This window comes from Schistocerca piceifrons, chromosome 3 (assembly GCF_021461385.2).
Source record: "Schistocerca piceifrons isolate TAMUIC-IGC-003096 chromosome 3, iqSchPice1.1, whole genome shotgun sequence".
Classification (NCBI taxonomy): Eukaryota; Metazoa; Arthropoda; class Insecta; order Orthoptera; family Acrididae; genus Schistocerca; species Schistocerca piceifrons.
The window spans coordinates 326,979,214-327,005,367 of record NC_060140.1 but is presented as its reverse complement, the minus strand read 5'-3'; the positions used below and the strand labels follow the sequence as shown (position 1 = coordinate 327,005,367).

Genomic DNA, 26,154 nt, shown 5'->3' with positions numbered 1-26,154 from the left:
ATTGGAATACATGTGGCAAATAATTGAGGACATAGGGTGCAAGTTCTACTCTGACATGAAAAGGTTGGCATAGGAGAGGAATCATGACAGGCTGTGTCAAACCAGTCAGAAGACTGATGACTCAGAGAAATTGTTCTTTGGTTACAACAAGGATCTGGTGTACTTTTTCACCTTTTTAATTGAAAATGTTACCAACAATGTCAGATTTTAATTCATAGACTTCTTTGGACATGGGGATGGAAAGGAGACAGTGGATCATGTTTTGGAATGCTGTGTGTTTGTAAGCTGCTGGATGAAGATAGAAAGTTGGGATTAATGTATCACTAAAGGAATCTTTTTGGGTTACATACAGTAGTTAAAGTATTGGGCTTGTGTTTAGAGAGGGCAGAGTACAAATATCTGTTTAGCCACCCAGATTTTTCAGTGGTTTCCCTAAAGCAAGATTGATGGCTCAAATGGTTCTGAGCACTATGGAACTTACCTTTTGAGGTCATCAGTCCCTTAGAACTACTTAAACCTAACTAACCTAAGGACATCACACACATCCATGCCTGAGGCAGGATTCGAACCTGCGACCGTAGCAGTCATGCGGTTCCAGACTGTAGCGCCTAGAACCGCTTGGCCACACTGGCCGGCTCAAGATTGATGATTTCTTTGTAAAGGACAGTGGCTACTTCCCTTCCTATTCTTGTCCAGTCTGAGCTTGCAAACCGTCTCTAAAAACCTCATTGTCTATGGAAAATAAACCCTAATTTTCTCTTCTTGTTTTGTGCAGATTGCACATCATGGAGCCCCTTTACTGTTCTTGTAAAGAAGGTCAAATCTTTTGAAACACCTTGCTTTATACTGTTGCTACATCTGTTCACATTTAACATCACAAAATGCAGTTCATGTATCAAACATCAATAATATTAATGATATGCAACAAATCAATCAACCTACAGCGAAGATGCTGAGTCACAGATAATTACAACAAAAAGACTGCCACAAATATACTTTTGGCCAGCAAAGATTTTGTTGAAATAGGAAACAGACAAATGCACACTCTCATACAAACTCAACTCACACACACATGACTGCAGTCTCTGGCAACTGAAGCTACGAAGGCCTTGCTGGCTGATAGTTTATTTGTGAAGTCTTTTTGTTGTGCCTATCGGCGACTCAGCATCTCCATTATATGGTGAGTAGCAACATTCCTTTTCATAATACTCTTACATACCATCCTGGATTTTTCGATTGTTTGAAATCAACCAAACTTGTATTTAGGTGGCTGTACAACACAAGCTAAAGGCCAATAAATAGAACAAACATTCAGTAGATTTGTACCAATGTTTTAACGTGTGTGTGCCGATGAAGGACATGAGGGATAGAAAGAGCCACTGATGTTCAACAGCCATGATAGAAAGTTGCTACAAGAGCTGAGAAAATGAATTGAAAGCCTTTTGACAAATAAAAAACAGATTGAAACCAAGTAATAAAGTGTAGGAAATTGAGAAGCATACAATGAATTTGAAAGTAAAAATCTATTTATGGCTCTGACAAAACTCCCAAGTGGTTTCCTTTTATGTAATGTCAGTATACAGACTCAAGTCATATGTGTGTCCAGTCACTTAGTGATCATTTACACCAAAACAGAATATGGCACAGTGACGGTCAAAATAGTGAATTCTGTCATCTGCAGTTGTTTTGTTAAGCAGGTTCGTGCTTTCAGTCATTGTGCAGACCCCAAAGTGACTGATACTGAGACAAATCCTTGCAGAGTAGAAAATGAGCTAAAATCATTCAACAGAGGAACAGTGACTAGACCTGATGCAGTGCCTGTCAAATTCTATGTAGATAATATGAGAGAACTTACTATCCTGCTAGTAGCAGTTTATCATGGATTTCTGGAGCAACAAAGCATTTCAAGTGATTGGAATTAGGTAGGATATTAATTGATTTGTTTGACTAGTTTCGTATATCAGATGTGAGCAGCCTGATATATTCATTGCCTTGGTCACAACACATTAGAGGTTTAAAACACCACTCTGCACCATTATCAAGCTTCAGACGTATTGCCAAAGGCAAAACACTACCAAAAGATATGTTTACATAGGATGGTTACTTTTCGTTTCCAGTTTGTTTATGTATACCTAGGCCAGTGTGTGAACAGTATTGTTACCATGAAACTGCTTCTTCAAACAACCGGGTTACGAAAGTACTAATGGAACATATCTAAAAATTAATTGAAAACTCTCCTCTCAGTATTCCTTATGTCTCCCTATCACACAAACAAAATTAGCCTGTACTTTGTGGTGGCATTCTTTATATCCTAATTAGAAAAATCAGTGTAAAATAATAAGTATATGTTGTATCAAAAGTCTATCTTTTGAGAAAGAGCTCTAGCAGTTGTGAGAAATATTTTTTCTGTTGTCATTGATTTACAGGGCTGCTTTCTCGGCTCTCACACCATCTCAAGGAGACTTTTTCTTTGGTGAGGGTGAGCTGGCATTATTAGATTTTGAACAGTTGACTAGCAACACCATGGTTGGGCAGCAAGATTGGACACTACCAAATGAAGCATTCCAGGTCCGGCATGAAATTCAAGATCGCTCACCTCCACCAGAACAATTTCCTAATCACTCTCCAACAGAAAATTTAGGTATGGAACATTTTTGTTCTAAACTATGCAGAGTTGTATATTTTATTAAGATCATCACCTACAATTTTGTAATACGAGGTATGTCCACAAAGCAAGGTCCATTTGATTATATAAAACAAACATGTACAGATACAGAAAACATATTTATTGGACAAAAATCTATAACTGTTAAACCACTTTTCTAGATAGCTTCCGAAATTTTGTAGGCACTTGTCATAGCGCGGCACAAGTTTTTGTATGCCTTCTTCATAGAAGGTTGCCGCCTGTGTATTGAACCATGTGGTAACATGTTCTTTCAGCTCATCATCACCATCATTGAAGTGTTGACCACCAAGGACAGATTTTAGGTGTAAGAAGAGATGAAAGTCACTAGGAGCGAGGTCTGGGCTGTACGGAGGATGATCAAACACATCCCAGTGAAATTGCCATAAGAGTTGAAACTTCCTGGCAGATTAAAACTGCGTGCCCGACCGAGACTCGAACTCGGGACCTTTGCCTTTTGCGGGCAAGTGCTCTACTATCTGAGCTACCGAACCACGACTCACGCCCGGTACTCACAGCTTTACTTCTGCCAGTATCTCGTCTCCTACCTTCCAAACTTTACAGAAGCTCTCCTTTCTTTCAGGAGTGCTAGTTCTGCAAGGTTCGCAGGAGAGCTTCTGTAAAGTTTGGAAGATACGAGACGAGATACTGGCAGAAGTAAAGCTGTGAGTACCGGGCGTGAGTCGTGCTTCGGTAGCTCAGATGGTAGAGCACTTGCCCGCGAAAGGCAAAGGTCCCGATTTCGAGTCTCGGTCGGGCACACAGTTTTAATCTGCCAGGAAGTTTCATATCAGTGCACACTCCGCTGCAGAGTGAAAATCTCATTCTGGAAACCTCCCCCAGGCTGTGGCTAAGCCATGTCTCCGCAATATCCTTTCTTTCAGGAGTGCTAGTTCTGCAAGGTTCACAGGAGAGCTTCTGTAAAGTTTGGAAGGTAGGAGACGAGATACTGGCAGAAGTAAAGCTGTGAGTACCGGGCGTGAGTCGTGCTTCAGTAGCTCAGATGGTAGAGCACTTGCCCGCGAAAGGCAAAGGTCCCGAGTTCGAGTCTCGGTCGGGCACACAGTTTTAATCTGCCAGGAAGTTTCATATCAGCGCACACTCTGCTGCAGAGTGAAAATCTCATTCTGCCATAAGAGTTGTTTGGTCACATTTGCCGTGTGAGGTCTGGCATTATTGTGGAAAAATAGCAACACCTTTTGACAGAAATCCTTGGCGCTTGTTCTGTATTTCACGGTGCAATTTCTTAATGGTCTCGCAGTAACCATGTGTATTGATTGTTTGGCCTCATGGTAAGAAATCAATCATCAAAATTCCTTTTCTGTCCCAAAAAATGGTGCACATGGCTTTTTGAGGTGTCGAGATTTGCTTGGGCTTAACCTTCGTTGGAGATAAAGTGTGCCTCCATTCCATTAATTGCCGTTTTGTTTCAGGGGAGTCGTACGATACCCAAGTTTCATCCCCCGTGACTATCCGAGAAATAAAACCATTGCTTTCTTCATTGTAACGTGTCAAAAACTGAAGTGCACTGCCCATCCGTTGTTTTTTGTGTTGTTCAGTAAGAATTTTGGGTACCCAACGTGAACAAATATTTCAAAATTTTAGTTTTTCAGTAACAATTTCATGAATTAGTGATCGTGAGATTTGCGAAACTTCCATAGCAAGGGCACTAAGTGTAAACTTATGGTTGTGCTTAATCTTACCTTCAGTTTTGTGAACCAGTTCATTAGTAACCACAGACGGGCATCCACTTTGTTCTTCATTGTGCACTTGATCACGTCCTTCATCGAACAGTCTAACTCATCTTCTAACCATTGAATCACTACTAGCATTTTGTCCATAAACCTCACAGGTTTGCCGATAAATTTCCTTTGGTTTAACTTTCTTTGCATTTAGAAAATGAATCACAGATCTGATTTCACATGCGGCAGCATTTTCAATTACGGCTGACATTATAAAGAAGCACTACAAAACACACATCGGCAGCAGCAATCTGAAAATGGCATACAGGACTTCTCCTTGAGTCAGAGTAACTACTGTGCCTGCTCGGAACTGCGATCATAGCGCTGCCGCAGATAGAAATAGAAATGGAACTTACTTGCGGACGACCCTCGTATACCAAGAAAATTGTTAGATTGCTGTTAAGCAATATGCTGTAAGCTACATGAGACAAAAATAAAACTGGATTTCATGGTGCATAGTATTCTGTGAAGTCACATAACTGGGTAAACTAAGGCAGATCTTGAAACTTCCTGGTAGATTAAAACTGTGTGCCGGACCAAGACTTGAATTCGGGAGCTTTGCCTTTCACAGGCAAGTGCTCTACCAACTGAGCTACCCAAGTACGACTCATGCCCCATCCTCACAATTTTACTTCCGCCAATACCTCGTCTTCTATCTTCCAAACTTCACAGAAGTTCTCCTGCAAAACTTGCAGGACTAGCACTACTGGAAGAAAGGATATTGCAGAGACATGGCTTAACCTCAGCCTAGGGGATGTTTCAAGAATGAAATTTTCACTCTGTAGCGGAGTGTGCGGTGATTTGAAACTTCATGGCAGATTAAAACTGTGTGCAGACCGAGACTCGAACTCGGGTCCTTTGCCTCTCGCGGGCAAGTGCTCTACCAACTGAGTTACCCAAGCATGACTCACGCCCCATCCTCACAATTTTACTTCTGCCATTACCTCGTCTCCTGCCTTCCAAACTTCACAGAAAGTGAACTTTCTTCCAGTAGTGCTACTCCTGCAAGTTTTGCAGGAGACCTTCTGTGAAGTTTGGAAGGTAGGAGATGAGGTACTGGCGGAAGTAAAATTGTGAGGACAGGGCGAGAGTGGGGCCGGGGTAGCTCAGTTGGTAGAGCACTTGCCCGCGAAAGGCAAAGGTCCTGAGTTCGAGTCTCGGTCCAGCACACAGTTTTGATCTTCCAGGAAGTTTCAAATCAGCGCACACTCCACTGCAGAGTGAAAATTTCATTCTAAGGCAGATCTCATCTGTCAAAATGTCCCAATACTACTTCACCTTTTGTTGTTTAGATTACATTGTCATGAAATACCAAAAAAACTTTTTTAGATCAGTTTTATTTTAGCCATGCTCTAATAATGGAACCTTATGCCTTGGACATGATTGGTTTATGAAAACTTACTAAGCTATAGATAAGAGTTTATCATGAGAGAGAAAGCAATTGAAGTTTCACGTACTCTTCATTATAAACCAGACTTCACTGTCTATTGATCTGTACTTGTAGATGGACCCATACACAAGGAAATTATGAGCCAGGTTCAGGAGTGTTTACGTGTCATAGAACAGTGTGGGACCTATAGAAAATGCATCTGTAATACAAGAGCTTCTTAATATGTTGCTTGTGATTTTAATTATATTATTTATATATTAGTATCTGTTTTGCTGTAACATGCCACTTTCTGTATCTTCAGACTAAATACTAATATACACCATTTTTGCCTGTAATCATTTTTCTTGCTACGCAGAAAACTAGTTTTTGCATTTGACATTTATTTAAACTTAAAAGTTCCATACCAGTTTTAAAAGCACCTAAATAGAGTATTGAACTACATGCATCTCTGGAATTAGTGACTTCATCTGTTTGATGTTTTTGCTTGAATAGATGAGAACTACTAAACTTTAAAACTTCCTTTTTGAGAATTTGTATAATTGAATCAAGTTATATTTGCTATTTATTGTGTGTCATGCTGAAATGTAGCTACAGCAACACAGTTTTGTTTATACAAAACCCATTGTTTTTTTTACCTCAGATGGTGTCCTTGGACCGCTGCTGCCAGAAGAATCATCTGGACACCCTGTTCTGAGTGTCCCCAATGTGCCTCGGCCACAGCCATTGGATCCATCAGCCATTGTTGTGGATGCACTTCGACATCATGCTGAGCTTGGTGATGTCCAGACAGCAGTCTGCGTCCTAGCTGTCTTAGGTGACAGAATTCGTCGTCAGTTGTCCAGCATGTTGACAACAGTTGAGCAAGAAACTTGGCTCCTAGGTATCACTGCAACCTAAATTATTGCCACACCATATCAGTATTTCACATATCATGGCATGTCTTATTGTAGTATAATTGAATGTGATGTAGTAGATCAACAGAGTGTGGTCTATAAGTTTGAAATTAATTTAAAGAAGAAAAAGTAGAAACACTGTAACACTTAGTAATCAAATAATCGTGTTTGAAATGATTTACACAGATAACTCTATGAAAACTGACCTGAGATGAATAAAGTTTACATATTACAGGAAGAAAGTACAAATTATATGTTTCAAAAATGACTGAATACACACAGTCAGTTTGGAATATTGAAAATGTAGATCTTGGATGGAGTAGTATAAAAAATCTTTTATTGAAGTTGCCAAGGAAGTTCTTGGCAAGAAAGAGTTGAATAAATGCAAGAGAGGATTGAAAATTTGACATGAAAAATCTAGGATAAGTAATAAAAGATAAACATACAGCCTCATTTATATCTCCAAACAAGGGACAAATGATGCTTGTACAGTACATAAGCAGAAGTGGAACTGTACCAAAAATAGTGTGTAATGTTCACATGATAAGTCATGGGGGACAACTTTGTTAGTGCCATAGAGGATGATGTGTACAGTTGATTAATAACAGCATATACAAGGGTCATTCTGAAAGTAAAGAACATTTGTTTTTACAGATATTTTAATTCAAGATGATAAAAGAAAATTTATTTTACTACTTATTTTGTTATCTCAGGTGTTTTTCTATATAGTCGCCAATCAATTTTAAACATTTGTTGTAGCACTCAGTAACCTTCCTGTGCCTTCTGCAAACACATTTGTCACCAAATTGTTGAACCAGTCATTAACGTCCTCGTTCATTTCCTTAACATTTCAGTAGTACTTTCTGCCAAAAGAGTCTTTCAGTTTGGGATAAAGTTGATAATCACTCAAAGAAAAATTTGTATTATAAGGCAGATGTTCAAAAACTCCTCACTCAAACTGCTGAAGAAAATCCTTCAACAGAATGTTGGGAAGCCATATTATGAAGAAACATAATGCCCTTGGGAAACAAGCCATGCTGTTTGTTTTGAATGGCAGGGCATAATCAGTTGAAGGTCTGACAGTAGGCCACTGAATTCGTAGTCGCACTTCTTGGCAGAAAGTTGATGAGCGATGCATTTTCAGTCCCAAATCAATGTGGCTGTAACCTTTATTGTGTTCATAATTTGTGTGCCTTTTTTGGGGACTGTCATGTACCCATCTGGCTGAGCCACCTGATACCATAGGGATCACACTGCTGGTACCTGTGCTATGAATGCCTCATGTAAGCCTAGGAGTGGTTGCCAATCTTTTCAGAGCATCAGAATTCACAGCAATGACTGTCCTGCCAGGTGGCCATCACTGTGGCTGGGTGGCGTGTACAAGGTGAGCCCCTGTTCAGAGTGGGTGGTACCAGGGCAGATATTTGGCACATGAAGTGTGCTGCTCTTCTGCAGCTGTGTCTCTTCCTGAACGTAGTTCTGTCTCAGTCCCTGTTTCTGCCTTTCCAGCCTTATCCTCCTTGGATACACCCTGGAAGGAGGGCCAGATGTGCTGGCTTGGGGCGAGACCCTTTCCATGGTTCCTAGTCTGTACAAGGACCAACAGGGAGACTTTTGCCGCCAACAAACCCCTTTTCTTTGTGGAACATACTGAGGACAAGTTCGGTGAAGCTGAGTCATTAAGCAAGGTGAGCTCTGGCTCTCTCCTTATAAAGACAATTTCTGCCAGTCAACCAGCCTCCCTCTGTGCCTACAACCATTTAGGAGACAACCCCGTGATTATTGCTCCCCACAAGTCACTCAGTATGACACAGGATGTAATTTTCTGCAGAGGCCTTCTCCTTGAGTTTGATGAACTTATGGCTAATCTAGAACAACATGGCATTCATTTCACCCGACATGTCCAGAAAGGCCCTAAGGACCATCATTTAGACTCTGGCACTTTCATCATGGGATTTGAGGGTATACCCTGCCAGAGAAGGTCAAGGTAATGGTGTAAAGATGTGATATGAAATCGTACATTCCACCTCCCATGCATTGCTTCCATTGCCTCAAGTTCGGCCACATGTCCTCGCGATGCAATGTCACTCCTAGCTGTGGTGACTGTGGCCACCTTCTTCATGTGGGGAGCCCGTGCACCCCACTGCCTAACTGTGTAAACTGTTCTGGTCTCCATTCTTCCCACTCACCAGAGTGTCTCATGTACATGAAGGAAGAAAGAACTCGGTAAATAAAGATCCTTGACCATCTCAGCTACTTTGAAGCCCAGAAGAAATTTGACAGACTTTACCCTGTAAATCTCTCCTCTACCTGTGCCTCAGTTACACCTTCCCCTTCTCACCCCTCCTCCTTACCACCATCCTGCCCCCCTTCCATTTCCTTACCCTTGGCAGCTCCCATCCCTTCCCCTCCTGGAATCGCTCCTCCTCCTCCTCCTCCTCCTCCTCGGCCGGGGAAAACTTCCTCTTCTCTGGCTCCTGCTAGGGATGGGGCTCCATCTCCGAACCCTCCTCCTTGGCATTTTCAAGACAGGAAGCTTGCACACTCGGGCAGGAGGAGAGAACCGGGCTCCGAGGGCCCCAAAGCCATTCACTCTCTGTCCAATCCTGACATCACTGCCACCTATTACCTTACTGATAACACCTACTCCCTCCCTCCGATGGAGAAGAAGAAGCAGCACAAGTCAAATGATGAGGTCTCCCCGACTACCCCTCCACTTCATCCCGAAGCAGACCCAGTTTTTTTGGATGTCACCCCATCCTCATTGGCGAAGACTACCGACTACGTGACTTGATCTCCCCTCGGCTTCTTTATGTCTCACCTGGACTCTCGCCACACGTTAATCCAGTGGAATTGCAACGGATATTATCGCCACTCCCTGGAAATACAACGCCTTTTTTCCTCCTACTCTTCATTCTGTCATGCCCTTCAAGAAACTCACTTTCGTGATGACCACTCTCTAAAGTTTCATGTTATTGCGCATTCTGTCAGAACCGTGCTGGCCCCGGGATAGCTTCTGGAGGGGTCTGCACTTTGGTTCGCGCCGATATCATTAGTGAGTCGATCCCCCTTCATACTGACCTGGAAGCGATAGCAGTTAGATTGCAGATGACTGCAGCAATCACCGTTTGCAATGTCTACCTCCCTGCAGGTAGGCCTCTTCCTTATGTTGAGCTGTCTAACTTAATGAAGCAACTCCCGCCCCCATATCTCCTCCTTGGAGACTTCAATGCCCACCACCCTGTGGGGGAGTTGCCACTCTGTTGGGTAGGTGTCTTCTACTTGACCAGCTTACTACAGACTTTGATTTGTGTCTCCTCAGTGAGATTTTCCCTACCCACTTCACTTATGGAACCTTTACTGCTCACAGTCTCCTCCCCTGCTCCCTTGGCTTGCCTACATTGGTCACTCCCTGATGATCCTTGTGACAAGTGACCACTTTCCAATGATTCTGTCATTCTCCTGCCACCGCCAGACAGGCAGGACCCCATGTTATGCATTCTGCAGGGCCAGTCGGCCTTTATATACGTCTGCCGTGCACTTCGACATCTCTCTCAATCTGCATTGATGTGGTTGTGCAGAGTATTTCTGCCACTATTCTTCATGCTGCTGGCACTGCTGCCTGCCCATCTACAGGTCCCATAGCAATCGCTGTGCAGGACCACTGACAAGTGCTGCAACAATTTAAACAACACCCTTCACAGACCAACCTCCTCACTTTTAAGCTTCTCTGTTCTAAGGCTCAGTAGCTAATAAGGTAAAGGTAATAAGCAGAGTAAAAAGGAATTCTGGCAGCACAATGTTTCCTCCCTGGGGACATATGGCTCTTCGTCACGGGTTTGGGCCAAGCTCTGTAGCCTTCTGGATCACCAGTAACAGTCAACTGTCCAGGGCCTTATCCTCCATGGTGTTCTGTCTCCTGACCCATTGTTCATTGCAGAACACCTCGCAACACACTTTGCGACGGCATCGGCGTCCTTTTCCTATCCTGCCACCTGTCTCTGGCAGAAACACAAAGCTTAACAGAACACCCCCTCCCCCTTTTCTGTTTCAACACTCACCAATCTGAACACTATAATGAACCCTTCACTAATGAGAATTCTTGCAGGCTCTTACCTCTTCACATGACATGGCCCCAGGCCCAGATTCCATCCACAACAAGGTGATTCAACAATTTAACATTACACAGAGGCAATATATACTCAGGGTCTTCAACCACATTTGGCTCACGGGTGCCTCCCCTGCACAGTGGCGAGACAGTATAGTTATGCCCGTCCTTAAGCCTGCGAAGAACCTAATGTCTCTTGACAGCTACTGCCCAGTTGGCTTGATGAATGTACTTTGTAAACTGCTTGAGAGGATGGTTAGCTTCTGATTATGGCGGGTACTTGGATCTCGAGGCCTTTTTTTCCCCATTCCAGTTTGACTTCTGGGAAGGACAATGTCCAACTGACCATTTACTCAGGTTCGAAACTGCAATCCGACTGGCTTTTACTAACTGTCAGCACCTTGTCACTGTCTTCTTTGACCTACATAAGGCATACAAAACGGCTTGGCACCATTGCATTTTAGTTACCCTCCATAACTGGGGCTTTTGTGGCCCCCTTCAAATTTCTATTCATGATTTTTTACCCCACCAGCTCTTCCGGGTTCCAGTTGGCACTTCACTCAGCACCTCCCAGGTTCAAGAGAATGGTATCCCACAGGGTTCCATATTAAGTGTCACACTCTTCCTCATAGCCATCAATGGGTTTGTAACCTCTGTTGGCCCTCAGGTTAGCCCGGCATTATATGTCAACGATTTTTTGCGTCTGGTGTGGCTCCCATTCTGTAGCATCTGCTGAGTGCCAGCTCCAAGACGCCATCCGACAGATCTCTGTGTGGGCTGTATCCTATGGCTTCCAATTTTGTCCCTCCAAAATGCAGGTTATGCATTTTTGTCATCAATTCATAGTACACCTTGATCCAGAACTTTATTTAGGTGACCAGCTTCTAGATGTTACAGCACAGTCACCTTTCTTGGGCTTTTTATTATTATTATTATTATTATTATTATTATTATTATTATTATTATGAAAAACTGATGTGGCTAACCTATATTCGCTACCTGAAGACTACATGCATGCTGAAGCTTAATACTCTCTGCCTCCTGGCCCACACATCTTGGGGTGCAGACCATGCTACACTTGTCCATCTTCAGTACTCTGGTCTTGTCCAGACTAGATTATGAAAGTCAGGTTAATGGCTCAGTGGCTCCTTCTCCGCTCTGAAAGTACTTGATCCTGTTCACCATTGTGAGGTGCATCTGGCTATTGGTGCCTTTCACACTAGTCCCATTGACAGTCTCCTCACAGAAGCGAGGATTCCCCCTCTACAAATATGATGAAGCCAACTCCTGGTTTCTTACGCAGTTGCCATTCACAGATTCCTTGACCATCCCATTGTCTGTCCTCTTTGCAAGTGAGGGACAGCTCCCTCCTGATCACTGCCTGTGGGTTGGATTGCCAGTTGGCATACGTCTCACTTCCCTCTGTCGGGATTTCCATCTCCATCCACTGAAATGTGCGCCACTTATTTCCCTCCCACACACCTCCTTGGATGGATTAGGATCAACCTATTCCAGTTTCCTAAGGTCTCTGTTGCCCTTACGGTCTTCCGGCATTTTGTACATTCCATCCTTGCAGAGTTCCAGGGTGCTACCATCTTCTACAGTTATGGTTCTAAGATGATAGATAAAGCAGGATATGCTTTCATGTCTCCTACTGGCTTAAAACACCATTTATTGCTGGAATCATGTAGTAAGTTCACAGCAGAGCTGCTATCCGTTACCAAGGCCCTCCATTTTGTTACTCAGGCCTCCCTCCACAGTTTTTAATATTTACTGACACATTTAGCAGCCTGCTGCTCTCATCATCCTTTGGTCTCTGCTTTCCATGACCTTCTGTCCTTCCTTGTCTGTGCCACCTGCTCAGTTGTCTTTCTCTGAGTCCCAAGTCATGTGGGTATCTCATGGAATGAACGGGCTGACTGTTTGGCTAGATAAGCTGATATTCACACTCCATTCCCTTTCGTGACCCCAGCTGTGGATATGCAGATCTGTGTCAAATCTCTCTTTGCCTGAAACTGGAATGACACCTGGATCACTACTGCCTTCAGTAATAAACCCCGCACAATCAAGGAGACTGCTGCGCTTTGGTGATAATCCTCCTGCTCCTCTCGGAAGGAGTCCACTACTGCACTTTGGTACTCTTCCTTCCACTTTTCTCAGAAGGAGTCCGCTGCTTTATGCTGTCTATGCATTGGTTATACCAAGTTCACCCATTGTGTCCTCCTGTGTAATGAACCACTGCCACAATATGGTTGTGGAGGCAGACTGACAATATCCCACACATTGATAGAATGTCCCCTTCATATTAAGTATTGTTTTCCTTAATTTTAATATTAGCAGACAATTCACGGATGATTGAATAGTCCTCAGTTTCCTCTGTGAAAGTGGTTATTTCCAGATATAAGGTTTTACTTCACTCCTGGAACAGAGGCAGTGTGGTCGTGGTTGGGTCTCTCTTCACGTTTTCTCAATCTGGGACCCAGTGACCACTCCTCCATGGAAAGCTCACACTTTTTTTCTGTTTTTAGATTTGGTCTAACCTTTTATGCCTTTTACTGTGTGTATTTTAACTTCCTTGTTTTATAGTTTGACTCCCCTGACTGGATCCATCCACGTTTAGCTGACCCTCTTTCTTCTGTGAGTATTTGGAAATTGCTGGACTGACGATCTCGCCATTTGGCTCCATAAACGCTCTCAGTCAATGAATCAGTCTCAAAATTTGTTGGGGGAAAATGCTAAAATGTGTCTGGAAATCAGAGAAATATCAGGGAATTTTGCTTAGGGAAACTTTTAGCAACCCTGGAACCTTACACCTGGTGGGATCATTAATTTTGTCACACATTTTAAAACCAAAAAAATGACCGTTTGTGCTTGTTTTTAACTTAATACTGATACCAACAGTTAGGAAAGTCTTAGAGGCTGCTGTAGGTTGGGGTAGAATTGTGGGGCTTGACAGGTCGAAACATTCTTTACATTTAGAATAACCCTCATAATGTGATGATCTCAGCTAAGAAGAAAGGGAAACAGTCTGAAATTAATATCATGGTCCACTTGGGTTTACATTATAGACAGTTATAGTTTAATGACAAAATCCCAAAGGAAAATGAACTAGAATCAGAAGAAAAAAGTGTTGATAAAACAACAATTATAAAAGTGTGAAAAACCAAAATACCTGTGTCTTGGATGGAATAAATTCATACCTACTGAAATATGCCAGTAAATCTGTAAATTAAGATTGTTGCACCTACTTCATATATTTGGGCAACACTGCAAAATTCCTGATTCCTGGAGAAAAACTCTGGTGAAATCTATACTTGAGAAGGTCATATAAGTATGACAATGAACTATAGAGAGGCAAGTCTATTAAATGCCACATACATATGGAAACATAATCAATGAAAGCTTACTTTCTATATCAGAAACTTTGTTACTTGAACAGTTTGTGTTTAGAAAGGATCAGTCATGGATAGATAGCATATTTTCTGTGAAAATACTTGATATCCTTGAACACAGGATGGAGTGGGAAATCAAGACTTCGAAGGGCAGGCCCACAATTGTCATTATTTGTCACAATTCATATTTATTTTTAATAAACATAATACTTTTAACAAAATGCATGAGCAATACATGCCAATTTAAATGTGCTCTGTAATTCACCACTTAAGATTAACCTATTATTAAAATCAGTTGACAATAATGGGATTAAAAAAAATTGATAATATAAAAAAAAATTATCAGATTATCTCATGCCTGACGGCTGTAACTTTACAGTTCATATTTAATAAATATTTCTGTAAAACATATTCCCCAAGCCATCAACAGACAGTCTTGGCATTAAGGTGATTAGAGACAAATCGCCGTAACAAACGATTTAAATCTGAACAAGTGGAACAATAGACAGATTTTCTTCAAAAATGAAACAATATTACATGACATAAGGTAATATTATATTAAAACAAACACGTTTGCATGTGTGTGTGTGGGGGGGGGGGGGGGGGGGGGGGGGGGGGGGGGGCGTGTGCGTCTTATTGTTGACAAAGGCACTGGCCGAAAGCATTAGGTGTGAAAGTCTTGTTGTTGTGCGTATCTGCGACTCAGCATCTCCACTGTATGATCTGTAACAATTATCCTTTTCATAATATTGTTACATCCATGTTGGATTTTCCATTGTTTGATTTAAGTTAAGGGATTAATATGCTGGTGGACATTAAAATTGAAAAACTATTAAGCCGAATGCAGCAGTCATCACGTTGGCATGAAGTGTCTTGCATGCTTGGATATGCAAATAATTAGCATTCTTTGCGCAAACCACACAAGGTAGGTAGGGGTAATTCCATCTACATTATGTGTATGAGGAACGATTACACAGTGGATTTTTCATTCGGAAGTTACTTCTGAATGTTGTGTGTTACTGAAATCATGTTATGCATCATGTAAGAAGGAGAAACATCTATCAGTATATATCACAATTCAACAGTGACAGGAGTGTGACCTATCGGGACCACAGTTCATCATTCCACAATATTGCTGCTCACATTGGTCAGGATGCCATGTTTGTCCACACAAACAGTGCCACAACACTTGGACCTTATTTATTTATTTACATAGTTTACACCCACATTGGAGCACTAAAATCAGACATAATACAAAAGAGTCTATGATTATTAAGTTTAGGTCATAGTAGCTAGCAATTTCTTCGTTTCCCAAAATTTCTTCATTCGCTATGATCTGGCTACTCGTTCTTCTGCGGATAAGATGTACTTCTTCTACTACTTCCGTTCTGATGGTTTGAATGTCAGCCGTATGTATTTGTTCTTCAGTAGCTGTCTCTTCTCTGTGTTGAATTTGGTGTGTGGTGATGTTCAATTCATCCAGATCACTTTGTACTTCTTTAAACCAGATGTTTTTGGTTTTACTGTTCCAGAAGCAGTCAAAAAGTTACTTCAGGATTCTAGTATTTGGTAGGTGAGATATGTGGCCGAAAAATGCAATCCTTCTTTTTCGCATTGTATCAATAATGGATTCACTTTCTTTATACCGGTACACTACTGAATTGGGCAAAAGTATCCACTGCCTATTAACTTGATGTTTTTTACTGATAATTGTTTGGAGTATTCTATCAATTTTCTTCAATATGTCAGTTGTTGCATGAGTATTAAGTTTGAATAGTGTTTCACTTGCATATGTTGCCCCCGGTTTAACGACGGAGGGGTAATGCCGAAATGTAGCATTTATTGAGAGAGATCGTTTTTTGTAAGTTGGCCATGTGGTTCTCTGCGCTCACTATAGTTTTAATGTTCTTCTATCTATTGATGCTCTTTCATTAGCATTCCAGGTAATAATCTCACCAAGACGTTTAAACTTTTTTACTACTTTAATTTTTTGATCAATATGGAGTATGATATGGGATGTGTCAACTGGGAAGCTGGGCATCATTTCTGTTTCCTCAAACGAAATTTGCAATCCACCCTTTGCCGCTAATGGTTCTAGTTGTTCTATCTGAACCTTTGCTTCATCAATATTGTTTGCTAACAGCGCCGAATCACCTGCAAATGTAAGGCAGTTGAGTCGAATCTTTCTTCCAGTATTAACAGATGGTGGGCATATCTTGTTCCATTCACACATGATTTTCTCCAGCACACGATTGAACAATAATGGAGACAATCCATCGCCTTTTTGAAGGGCAGTATGAATCTCTAGCTTTGGTATTTCGAAGGGTGACTGCAACAAGATTGACAAGTTTCTGATGTAAACCAAATTCTTTAAGAATTGACAGTAGAGATTCACGATCAATACTATCGTAGGCTTTTTTAAAATCAACAAAGGTGATCACTAGCTTCTCATTCCTGACTCTTTGATGTTTCATTATCCATTTTAAATTCCTAGGAATGACTGTAGGTGAAAGGCTTCCTTGGAAGCACTGCGTTCAAGATCTTGTGCAAAAGCTGAATGCTGCTGCTATCTTTACTATAAGAATGATATTGGCTGTAACTGATGCTGAAACACAAAGGCTTGTTTACTTTCCTGACTTCCACTCTTTTTATCTCATGTGATGTTGTTTTTAGTGACAACTCTCTGCACTCAGCAAAAATATTCTTAGTTCAGAAAAATGCAGTGAGACTGATCCGTGGTGTCACTTCATGCCCTTTATGTAAACTATTGTTCTGGTGTCTTCGAGTACCAATCTACCATCCTTGTATGTATATTCCGCTATGGGATTTGTTGTTGATATTATTGAGTAATTCAGAACAAGTTACAAATTAAGTGACACTAGACGAAAAAATAATATTCACATGGATAACACTTTCTCAAGCATTGTACAGAAAGGCTTGTGTTATTCGGCAAGTTTCATTTTCATCAGGCTTCCAGCAAACTGAAAAAACTGAGTGATAAATCCCAAGTACTCAAATCCAAGTCAAAAGGTTCCCCTGAGGCATATCCCTTCAATCCTGTACAGGAGTCCCTTGCAGTAGTTGAGAACTTTTCTGTGTAATGTGTTATTTAGCAATATATGCTCTCAATTTTTTTGTTTTATATTAATTCTTTTGTGTATAAATTTTCTAATGAGCATTCTATAAACTATCTATTGACACATTCAGTGACCAAGTAGCTGTTGCTGGTATGGTCCTACACAACATACATATAACTATGAAAAATTTGAAATAATTTGAATCCGGTTGATACATGCCAATCACTTTCTAGGTTACCTGGACTCTTTATCACGGAGGCGACAGTGGATAGCATCAGCACATTTGACTCAACTGTCTTGGATCTCAGCAGTTTCACGTGCAAGTCAGCGTTCAACAACTGTGTATTCTAGTTGCTCGACTTGTCGTAAACCTCTACAACGCGCGGGCTGGCTTTGTGACCGTTGTGGACGACGACCTGCAGCATGTGCAGTCTGCCATAGAACAGTCCGTGGATTGTATGCATGGTGCCAAGGCTGTGCACACGGTGGTCACATCATGCCTTGCTTGCAACAGTGGTGGGAAAATGATGATCGCCGTGAATGCCCTGCTGGTTGTGGGCATATTTGTCAGTATAACTGAATATTAAATATTGTAAGTAAATTAAGCACTAAAGAGTTTTTTTGTTAATTTTTTTGTATAGTGGTAAGCAACAAATGAACTTGTTGACAAGTCCGCAGCACATTAATATTACTATTAAATTTAACTTGAATTACTGCATCCAACAAGCTCTTTTACTATTCATGCTGTGTGTGCATAGTGCCTCAGCCCCCTTTCCAAGAACACACACACACACACACACACACACACACACACACACACACACGCACAGAGAGAGAGAGAGAGAGAGAGAGAGAGAGAGAGAGGGAGGGAGGGGGTGGGGGGGGGGGGGGGGGAAGAGTGTTTAATCTGTGATTTTGTTTGCAGAAGTTGTAACAATAAATTTTGTCATTATTAAGCTATTACTTTAGAGGATCCTGCAGGCAGAGATCTTTATCAGACAAACTGAAATCATGACAATTTATACAGGTATTAGCCGGTAGAAGGCTAGTATCATTCCTAACTTTTAACCACATAGAAGTTTTGTTGACTAAAATAATATTAAGTTTGCTTTCCTTGTTGTGTGGCTGTTTTAAGTTGCATTCAAGGTGCTGAACTGAATTTGTAAAATTATTGTTGAAAATTGTAATGATTATTATTTATTGTAACTATCCTACTACAACACCTATGAGCTGTGATGTTGTAGTTGTAGGGTGAAAATTATCTGTTTATATATTCTTTAGCCATCATTTTTGATGCATAGAAATTAAATGTGATGATGATACAAGCTTTCAGTGATTTTGGAGACGGGTAAAAGTATAAATTTAAGTTAAGGAACCCTGATCAGGGAACAACTGAGTCAAAAGTTATAAGAGAAAATCGTTCTCAGAGTTGTGACAGTGCAATACATGTACCAGTACCTTTGCTAATATTGTGGGGCAGACAACTTTCAGAGGTGATAGTATGGACTGAAACAAGAAAACAATGTCTAGCAAACATGGGCTCTAAAATGCACACCTTAAGAGCTATGAGCACTTGTTCATCTGTGATACTTTGTAACACATCTCTTCTACTACAAGCTCTTTGGTTCCTATGTTTTTTGGAAGTAATGTGGATCAGAGAAGAAAAAATCCAGTAAATATAGGCTCTAAAATGCATACTGTAAAAGGTATAGCTTCAGTAAAAGAATAACAATGATGGGAATACCTGGATTGAAAAATACGTAAAATAAGGGAAAGGCAACTACTTAAATATAGAGGACTGCTGTACAGCACACAGAAAACAGCTGACACTAGTTTTTGAGCTCTTGCTCTTTTTCCAGTAAGAGTACAAACATTCACACACCTAAACACACACGCTCATCGTAACAGCAAGACTGCTACCCTGAGTATGTATGAACAGTTATACACTTACCCTCTCCATCTTCCTTGAAAGTTTGTAACATCATCACTGAACTGCCCCCTATGCTTGATAACATCTTCATTGTTTCACTATGTTTTTATGCACTCATTTGGGGAGAGCAGCATTTAACAGAGTTTTATGGAAGTTTTATTTGTTCTCATCTGATTTTTAATTCTTTACATCAAATAAAGACTCAGCTTCACAACTTCATTTTATCAAAATCACTTTGCAAACTTGTTCATAACATAATGAATGCTGTCAGAACTTGTGTGATAATGAGATAATAAATATTACTGGCATATGTTGCCCCATCCTTCTAGCTGTATAAGATGTATGCAATAAAAATGATGACATCTAAGTAGTGCTGGTGGTTGCTCTTTGCTTTCTGCAAGGTGTCCCACATAAAATCGGTGCACCTCATGCCTTAGAGTCAAGTAACAATGGACAACTAAAACAGAATAGACAGTAGTAACATTAAAAATCATGTAGTTACCTGTTTATAAGAAATGCTGGAGGTGGTGACCATGGGCATGTAGGTGACACTGACTTTGTGTGACGATACCACTGAGACACTGTCATTTTGTATGCATGATGATGTTAATTTCTGTACTAATGTTCTTTTCAAGATCGTCTATTGTGTGAGGATTGTCAGCATACACTTTACTTTTTAATGGTCCCATGAATAAAAAACACGTGATGTTGAGTCCAGGGACCTTGGGGGCCAGAGGCTTCTACTGAAAAGTCTGTCTTCAGGGAGCACATTGATGATGTGGACCATACTTTGGTTGGATGTGTGAGCAGTTGCTCCATCTTACTGGGATACAGCTTACAGCTTCTCTGCATCTGTTGGTTGTGTATAGCAAGAATCAAAGATCTTTAGATATCTGGCATTGTTTAAGGTACAATTGGAAAAATATGGGTCCAGTAATTCGCATGCTGGACAAAGCACACCAGTCACCAATCTCCTCTGAGTGGAGAGGTTTTTCATGAAGAATATGTGGGTTGTCCTGTGATTAGTATCTGCAGTTTGGGAGTTTACATAACCTGACAAATGAAGCCAGGCATCATTTGGCATGAAGTAAAGCAAGGAGTCAAAGTAACCATTAGCAAACTGATGTTAACAGACAGTTAAAATAATAAACTCTCTTTTTTCCTGATCCTCAAATTTCAGTTCTTGCACCACAACTGTACAATATGATTTTAATTCCATATCTTTTAGTACACAATGACATGTACGAAATATGCCATTCTGCTGCTATAATGTCTTCACCAACTTAGGGGGAGTTCTCGTAATGTCCATGTGAATTCTGTCTGAAGTTTCAGGGATCCTCGTTGTCGGTCACCTATTCCTGTGCACATTCTGTACATATCGTGCAGCCCTCCACTTCTTGTAAGGATCTTGAATAGTGCTGGTCGTGGGGAGTTTCCTAACAGGATACTTCACTTGAAACAATTTTTTATATTCCTTGATAGAGCCCACCTTTATGTGACACTCCACAAATCAGTTCACTGTCCTGATGCACACTGCCATTGTAACAACTCGACAATACAAGCTTCTCACAACAGGTGATTCACAAACACACAGCTGCACTCAACTTGCCAATTAAATACACCCTGTAGTCATCCCATGTTCCCACCTGTCTGTAGCATACAACATAGATATAGTGTCTCCATTCATGTCTTGTTTGGATGAGATTATTGATCGTGAAACAAGAACAATACATAGATTAGTTTCACAGTAATCAAGTCCTTACAGTAAGGTCACCATTAGAGCATACTGTGAACGAAAAAATGCAAATAATTAAATGAAAATTAAAAGTATTTTTAATGGGAAATGGTAATGTAAAATGTCTTTGGATAAATGGCACATATCTGTAATGTTAAATCTATTTCCTCTCGAACAATATCTAAATGATAGTATCTTCCCTGAGAAGTGTGCTTTCTTAACAGTTCTACTTCAATGTGAGTACATGGTGCTATATGACATACCGTCAAACGGGGTGATTTCGGACGGTTTTGTCGTTATTTTGATTGTAACTTTTGTATATATTGTTAGATTAAATTGATTGTTATGGAAGTGGTAGGGTATATGTGTAACGAATAAAATATCCCAGAACCAGAAAGTGTATGTGCAGGTATGTTTATCTGAGGCAGTTAAATAAAGTGTCCGAAGTCACCCCATGGATTGGGATGATTTCGGACACGTGTTTTTTAAATCTCTGTCTGAGGTTACAGTATATAGAGGGCGAATTCGGACTGTACTGCCTTAAAATTGTACATGCCTTTAATTTGATTTTGGTGACATTTTACACATTTTAAGGTAGTGCTTTGTTACAAATAAGTGATATGGAATGATATAATGAATTTTGTACATTAGAGTTAAGTTTTTATTTTGCAAGAATTTAAATAAAAATTTTTTATGGTTCTTAACTGAAATATTAGAAACAGACAGAAACAAACAAAGTAATTTAACTAAAAGGTCAAAATAATTTTTCTCACTCATCATTCTAAATTAAGTTGCAAACACTTTAAATAAATGATTGCCTTCGAGTCTAAAGCACAGTGTGGGAAGTATTCTCGAAATTTGCAATTTTTTGTATTGTGTCTTCATCGGGGAAATTAGGAAACACAAATATGTTTTTACTGTTCTCGTGTCCGCGCAAGAATTTCACACTTACTTCCGTAGCACCAACATTTGTGACCACTCCAACATGCTGCCTTGTTTGCTCCTTGTTTCTACATTTATATTTGTACTCTGCAACAAGAAAAGCCTCTTCTTTCAGCAGTAAAACTTCATTGGATGATGTGTCATTTTCACTTTCACTGCTGCTAGAAGCAGTGTCACTTGTTTCAGCACTGTTTTCGTTTCCTTCAAAATCTCTGCTTGTGATTGATTTTCCAGGTTGAACGTCTAGTTTGTGGCGGTGGGAGCTACCAAGCTTATTTGGAGGATAACGAATTTCTTTGAGCATTTCTTCAAAAGTGGAAGACCATGCGTCTGCGTTGCTTTGCTGGCTCTCCACATTATCTGGCAATTTTCGTAAGACATGATCTGGATCAAAAGGGATTAGGCCCGTGGTGCGAAATCCACCCTTTATGTTTTCCTTGGAGTTTGCTGAAATCTTAGTCAGTGTCTGCTTCAGAAGAGATGGGAAGGCATCCTTGGAAATGGTCACACAAGTGTGTTTCTTCCAATCATTTAATACAGCTCGCCACGCTGCTTTCATTGGCCTGAAGAAGCTTACATCGAGCGGTTGGAGGAGGTGTGTGCCATTGGGGGGAAGGAGAATGAATGAAATATTGTTCCGCTCACTCTCTTCAATAACACGTAAAGACACGTGACTGGATAAGTTGTCTCCAATCATGACTGTTGGCCTGTTTTACCTCTTCAGATAGGGCAAAGCGATGGTAAAGAACCAGTCTTCAAACACCGGCAGGTCAAACCATCCACTTTTGTTCCTATTGAAATGGGTTCCTTGTGGTCCAGATTTATCAAGGTAGCCTTTAACTTAATATCTAATACATTCTTGGCATTGTCCGAAATCACCCCCCCACAGTACACAGTTTTACAAAAACCGTCGTTATTTTATAACCTTGCACGAGAAACTCGACAAACTTGTACAGAAATTGTCTCAATGCTGTTACCTACTGAGCGTGTCAACAACTATGGTTACAATAACTTCCCGCTCGGCACAACAATAGAAAGTTTCCACTTTATGATAATGCATGGATTTTTAACACTGAGACTATTCGTCAATTATTCACCTAGGGAAACAATTGACGCAAAATAAAAGTTGTGGAAAGCGATAAATGCAATCTTGCACTTAAAATAAGTGGTGCATAGACGTTAAAATAAGTAACTCTTTGTTTCTATGCAGTGGCAAAGAGCATTTCTATGCAGTGGCAAAGAGCAAATAAGTCATACTGTCAGAATTTGCCCCGGTGTCCAAAATCACCCAATTTGACAGTACTTTAAAGGACATTACACAGAAATAAAACTTGAGTGATTACTTAAATAATGACGAAGGTCACTAAGACTAAGAAATGAGTGCACTGAAGCAGTGAATAATTCCTTTACATTAGTGTTATTATTTCTATTCAGAATAACAAGTTACATTAGCCTGTTCCACCTGTTCTGATAATATATTGGTACATTCAGTACAATAATATTATTGAGTGAGGTAGTCAAGCAGCCGTGTCTTAATTGCATCTGGTTTTCTCAATGGCTGACAAGTACTCTAGAGGGACAAGAAAGAGAATGAAAGTCAGCCAAAACATTTGGTGGATGAAATTCAATCATAGTGTCTCTCAGTAACAATTTACAGTCTCTGCTAATAAGGAGACTGCTCAATGTAAATATTAGCTGTATTTAATCAAAACGCAACATAGCCCCTGTGTAATACCTCTTTTATTTTTTCTCGCAATATCATACCTTTTTATTTTTTCTCATTATTAATTTCTATGAATGTTTCCTTTTCCTCATTAGTAATAAGAAATTTGTACATTGCCACAGAAAATTGGCAAAGATAGGCTTTTGAAATTATCTACGTAACAAAAGAACAATGTCTGGACAATAATAATTTTTTTAACCACTTTTGTTTCAATCTTGCGTGAGAGTATGTATGTTTTAAACCTCACACAAAAAGGATGTGTAATTTTTACTTGTGCGTCAACAATGTACATAGTAAATGCTGTGTGTGATAAAAATGCAAGAAAATATATATATTAAGAGTTATCATAAATGCAAGAATATTTTTATTTATTACGCCAATATTCATTCACGAGCATGACCTTTGCCTGCAATCATAAGAAGAGGCAGTAATTTCTTCCATCATGTAAGACATCTAAAAATATATGTGTGTAATAATCAGACAGTTGACTTTTTGTTAAGCACCAAGTTTGCTGCAAAATATAGTTTGTGTGATTTCAGTTTTGGCATGTTGCATTGTATTTTTATTACACTGCAAGGAAGACTGTTCATGACACCGATTTAGTTACAACAAGAATTCATGCTTTAATTCCAGTACTGCAAGTAGTAATTATCTCCCATTCCATAAATTTCATGCTGATTCATACTTTTTGTGTTAGCTGTTGGGCTGCCTCCCAGTACAGTTATTCCAACATCGACCAACAGATTAGATGAGATTCAGTTTTCATTCCATAGACCCAAATGAGATGATCTTCGTGGGTGTGGAACATGTCAGAAAGTATAACATAAAACATTTGAATATAATACCTACTACCCTGATCATTTGTCAGGAGATAGCCAAAATAGGTTAGTACAATGCAGTAAACTGGAACACCTAATATTTACAGAATTAACATGCTGTCAGAATGAAACACTGTTATGCTCTATTAATAAATTTATCATACACAAAATACCTAATCTTGACTGTTGTGACCAAGTGTTGTCAAAACTGAAATCCAACCGATATTTTTACTTAAGATGGCTTAACAGTCTCTTTTATGATATTCATCCATGGAGTAAAAGGAGTTGCCTATCAAAAAGTCTTTCAAACTCTTTTTAAACCATGCTTTATCTGAAACCAGGTTTTTAATGACTGCTGGCAATTTATTGAAAATGTGTGTTCCTGAATATTGGACCCCTTTTTGGACCAAGGTAAGTGATTTTAGGTCTTTATCTAGATTGTTCTTATTCCTAGTATTGATACTATGTATTGAGCTATTGGTTGGAAATAGAGATGTATTACTTGCAACAAATTTCATTAAGGAATAAATATACTGAGAAGCAGTGGTTAGAATACAAAGTTCCTTGAACAGGTTTCTAAGATGTTCTTGAATTTACACCACAAATTATCCTTATCACATGCTTTTGCACCCTTAAAAACTTTTGCTCGGTTTGATGAGTTGCCCTAGAATATGATCCCATATGACGTAATAGAATGAAAGTAAGCAAAGTATGCAAGTTTTTTTAAATATTTATATCTCTTACATCTGACATCATTCTCAAGGCAAATTAGGCGCTAAGCAATTCTGTAGTATGCCCTTCCCAACTGAATTTATTATTAAGTTGTAATCCCAGAACACTGGACTCGCATTCGGGAGGACGACGGTTCAATCCCGCGTCCGGCCATCCTGATTTAGGTTTTCCGTGATTTCCCTAAATCACTCCAGGCAAATGCCAGGATGGTTCCTTTCAAAGGGCACGGCTGACTTCCTTCCCCGTCCTTCCTTAATCCGATGAGACCGATGACCTGGCTGTCTGGTCTCCTTCCCCAAAACAACCCAACCCCAACCCAGTTGTAATCCCAGAAATTTAACACTGTCAACCTCTTTGATCTGCATGTCTTCATATGTTATACTCATGCTGGAAGGAAATCTCTTACAGGTTCTGAACTGCATGTAGTGGGTCTTCTCAAAGTTTAATGACAGTTAATTAGCTTTAAACCACTTATTAATGACAGTGAAAATTTGATTAGCAGCTGTTTATAAATCTGTACTTGACGTGCTACTTATTGCAATGTTTGTACGAGGGTTGGAACTTAAATAGTGGCAACTATTTATTCACAACCGTGCAAAAGAGTTACATGTTTGCACCTGTTACTGTCCTTCAAAGCAGTCACCAGAGTTGTGTAGAACTCGTTGCCAGTGATGTGGAAGGTGTAGTATACCGTTAGCAGAGCCTGTTCTGTTGATGGTGCGAATGGAGCGATCCACTGCCTGTCGAATCTCTGGAACAGTTCTGAATCGAATGCCACAAAGTGGTTCCTTCATCTTCGGAATCAAATCAGAGTCACAATAATTTAATTTCAGGGAGTATGGTGGATGGTACAGTACTTCCCAGCCCCATCGACCAAACAGAGCAGCCACAGCTTGCACTGTATGCACCCGCGCATTGTCATGCAAAATGATGGGTGGGTTGCACAGAAAGTGTCGCCGCTTCTTTCACAAAGCTGGTCGCAGGTGATG

The 26,154-nt window shown here is 40.2% G+C and overlaps 1 protein-coding gene across 2 annotated transcripts in view; it reads left to right on the top strand.

Moving 5' to 3' along the window:
- Positions 1–26,154, top strand: part of LOC124788140 (GATOR complex protein WDR24) — a 141,559-nt gene that overhangs the window by 100,993 nt on the left and 14,412 nt on the right. The window contains exons 11-13 of one of the 2 annotated variants that reach the window (XM_047255283.1): positions 2,427–2,641; positions 6,456–6,695; positions 17,519–17,877. In XM_047255283.1, coding sequence (XP_047111239.1) covers positions 2,427–2,641; positions 6,456–6,695; positions 17,519–17,865 — 802 coding nt within the window. In that variant the 3' untranslated portion in view covers positions 17,866–17,877. Of the gene's footprint in view, positions 1–2,426; positions 2,642–6,455; positions 6,696–17,518; positions 18,140–26,154 lie in introns of those variants that run through there. The other variant, XM_047255284.1, reaches the window with a different exon arrangement.